Here is a 3,789-nt window from a genome sequence, read left to right as displayed (position 1 = left end):
CCCCCCCCTTTTACTTGCTTGCAGATTGGGGAAAAGAGCAAATTAACATTTATTGGAGAGAGAGAGAGAGAGAGAGAGGGAGAGAGAAATGGATAAGTTGTGAGAGTTAAATTAGAGTTTGTAATGTAGTGTAGGTGGGAAGAGCTCTATAGAAAAGCAGAGGAAGCTCTCTCTGTTTCTTCGCTGTTCCGTCCTTTTAGGAAAACTCAATTTTCACGTGAACAAGAGCAATCAAAATTAATGTGGAATCGGACAGGCCTCCTTTTTATTTTCTTGTCATACTTGTTAAGGATAAGCTAAGCGTTTGTTTTTTTTTTGGTATATGCAAACGTTTGAGAGCGTCATTGTGGTTTAATCGTTTGTTATTGTTACCAACGGAAATGGTCAATGTTTGACCAAGACAAAGGACAACATCAACATGCAAAAGTGGTATTTACATATGACATAATATCAGATTCGGTAGCCTGCTTTCTCGAATGTAATTCTCTTCAAGAGTGTTCATTGACAAATCTAAACCATTGCTCATTTACAATTTATTTATCTAATCAACTTTTTCCTAAGTCAATTACCTTTGTAACGAAGGGAAAATATACCCATTATCACGATCGACCGAAGGATTCCGACCATGAAAAAGTTCCTCTGAACGGCATAAGACTTCCAAATATGTGTTGCTCAACTCAGTTCCCACATCAACCCTGTCTTTGAATAACTATAAATTGTGGAAAAGCAGATTTTAATTATTATTGTTATTGATGTTGTTGTAGGTAAGATGATTGACCCTTTAATGAGCTTTATTTCTTATCCAGTTGTGTGTTTTAAAAATAAAATAAATGAAAGACTCGGTCCGTTTTCATGCGTCTTTGGTGACTCTCATGATGCCATATTGCCATTTCTCAAAATTTTATAACACTTTGAGAAATCCAAGTCCAAGAAGATGTCATTTGCTCATGTTTCGTTTCTTGTGTCTTCTGTAGTCTTCTCCCGAGAAACCAAACGAACGGACTCCTTTTTCTTTCATTATAGTTATGTAGTTTCTCTTATCTTAAAAACCTAAGATTTTTTTGCGTGAACTTAGACTTTATCAGTGACGATTAAGTCTTTTCCTCCTCCCTCGTGTTCTATTTCGCACGACTGCATAATTTAATCATACTTTCGAAGATGTCACTTGGAATACTATTTTGTATTTTCCTTACATTTTAACGAGTAGTATAAAATACCAAACGCACACATCTTATTACAACAACCAATGCTGTATATAAATGATCAGTTCAAACTATTATTTAATTTGCTTTTGTTTGTTTGTAAGTTTGCAACAAGACATATATTATTTTGTTGCTCTGGATAATATTATACTAGTGTTACGTATATAAATTAACGATTTTAGCGGCAATGTATTTAAAATACAGATTGAAAGAGCTTATCTAAATTAACGATCCGTTCCTTGGGTTTTTATAACGACGTTCGTTCTTTAAACGACCCTAAGAGAATTTTTCACTTGCAGTTAAATTTAAGTGAAAACTCATAAACCTTAACCTTAATCCAATAAATGAGATTCAGTTTAAAATATGTCAGAAACTCCACGTTTGACATTATAGAACAATCAGTTTAAAAGAAGATTTGTAAGAAATTACACAACAAAAATCAAAATATATAAAGCACATGAGACAATCCATGTGAAGCCAATAAACTCTACCATAATTACTAACTAGTCTCATCACATTAAACAAAATTGGACTATTCGTATTTGATAAAATAAGTTAAAAAAAAAAATATAGCAAAGCAAAAGATATTTTAAATTCATACACGTCGATAGATAATGCAAAGAACATGGTACAAAAAAATATATATATCTAATTTTTTACATCCCTCGATCTCTTGTCTTTAAGCTTATCTTATTTTTTTCCCCCATATCTAAATTACATTTAATGATGGATTTGTTATATACTTAACTGGAGTAAAAATCATATACATAAAACAAATATTAAAACAGACCAGACGAAACTCTCAACAACAATAAAAAAAAAAGTCAGAAGAGAGACATCTTCACATGGCCCGACCCGAATGAAAACACACATATATCCCAAAAGACAACAAAGAAGAAGAAACAATCTATCTTCACATCTCTTTCTTTCTTTCTTTCTTTCTTCTCTGCAACTCTTCCGTACCAATAAACTTAAATTCCCAACCAGGTTTCCTTTTATTTTAGTTTCCCGGTAAAACATACAATCTCTCTGTCACGTCTCTCTTCTTCCACGTCCGTTTCTAATCCCTCTAGTCTCTAACCCTTCAAGTATCTATCTATCTCTTTATTCACACGTATAGCATCAGATTACCATAATACCATCCAACACGAAAACCTAATCTTTCTTCTTTCATTCTCTAAAGTTTCTTTCTTTCTATAACTTTCCCGAGAAAACTATGAGAGGTCTCGCGTCTTGTTACAGTGAACACGCGATTAAAGTATCAGATACATACTGTTCAGGTCCTTCAAATCACTCATACCTATCTCCGACATTACCACCTTCGATCCCAGACACGGTAACCACCACTTATAAATCCAATCTCCCTTCTTCCCACAAACCCGTCTCTGTTTCTTTAACCTGGTCTGATAACCTCACCGTCGTCATCTCAACGCCGCCCAAGTCTTACTCTGTTTCGCTTAGGAAACCTAAAGGATCAAGAAAGCTTACTTCTTCCTCCGGTTCACTCAACGCCGAGATCTTTTGGGATCTATCTGAAGCAGAGCACGGAAACAACAACGGACCTGAACCTACCGGGAGATTCTTCGTCGTCGTCGTCATTAATTCCGATACTACCCTTAAGATCGGCGACGTTGACCACCGTGGGAGAGAGGGAACGTCACCGTCTTCTTCGTCATCGTGGAGAGTCTCGAGAACAGAGAGATTCTCTGGAACTTGCTGGCTCACGACGAAAGCTCAATTCTCCGACGTCGGAACGAAACACGAGATTCAGATTCAATGCGGCGGGAGCGGAGGAGAAGAAGGGTATTTATGGAAACTGAATAGTCCTGAAACGATGTCGGTTTACGTGGATAAGAGGAAAGTGTTTGCGGTGAAGAAGCTTAAATGGAACTTTAGAGGGAACCAAACAATGTTCTTCGATGGGATGCTTATAGATATGATGTGGGATTTACACGACTGGTTCTACAAAGAGACAACAACGGCGACGACGTCTTCTTCGACTAGTTCGTCTTCCTCTTCTTCGACTAGTTCATCGTCGTCACCTCCGTGTGCTGTGTTTATGTTTAGGAGGAGGAGTGGTTTGGATAGTAGACTGTGGATTGATGACGATGAAGAAGAGAGTAATAGGATTATGAAGACGAAGGTTGGATCATTAGATGAGAATCATTCGTTTTCTCTTATCATTTGTGCTTCTAAAAAGTGAACAAAAACATTTTAACGTAACAAAACATTATAAAAGTTTTTTTTGTGATGTCTGAATTTTTAGTTCTTGTTTAGAAAAGTTTGATTTCCTTTGTCCATGTAATTTCGTAACGGGAATTTGCGATACCAATTCCGCAATTCGATGCCCGAACGACAACTAATTTACATTGTCGATACTTTTTTGTTTCCTTTTTAGTTTGGCTCTTTTGTTTTTTTTACGACGACGACTCGAGGTCCTCATGAATCTTTCCATTTAAATTTAACGTGATACATGTAATAATTATTCATATTTTTCTTTTTTCTTTTTTTTTAACGAAAAATATGAAAAAGACTGATCTACCATATAGAATTGTCACAATCTATGGGTTCATTTTTTTTTTTTTTT

General features: G+C 35.7%; 1 protein-coding gene across 1 annotated transcript; it reads left to right on the top strand.

The window, feature by feature from the left end:
- Window positions 1,874-3,595, top strand: LOC104782067. Its single transcript, XM_010506892.2, has one exon. It carries the CDS (start codon window positions 2,419-2,421, stop codon window positions 3,403-3,405), a length of 987 nt encoding a protein of 328 aa, XP_010505194.1. The 5' UTR covers window positions 1,874-2,418; the 3' UTR covers window positions 3,406-3,595.

Source organism: Camelina sativa, chromosome 4, assembly GCF_000633955.1.
Source record: "Camelina sativa cultivar DH55 chromosome 4, Cs, whole genome shotgun sequence".
Classification (NCBI taxonomy): Eukaryota; Viridiplantae; Streptophyta; class Magnoliopsida; order Brassicales; family Brassicaceae; genus Camelina; species Camelina sativa.
This window is presented reverse-complemented; position numbering and strand designations above follow the sequence as displayed.

Excerpts from the sequence above, each read along its gene's own strand:
- LOC104782067 (XM_010506892.2), top strand. The coding sequence starts at position 2,419 with ATGAGAGGTCTCGCGTCTTGTTACAGTGAACACGCGATTAAAGTATCA.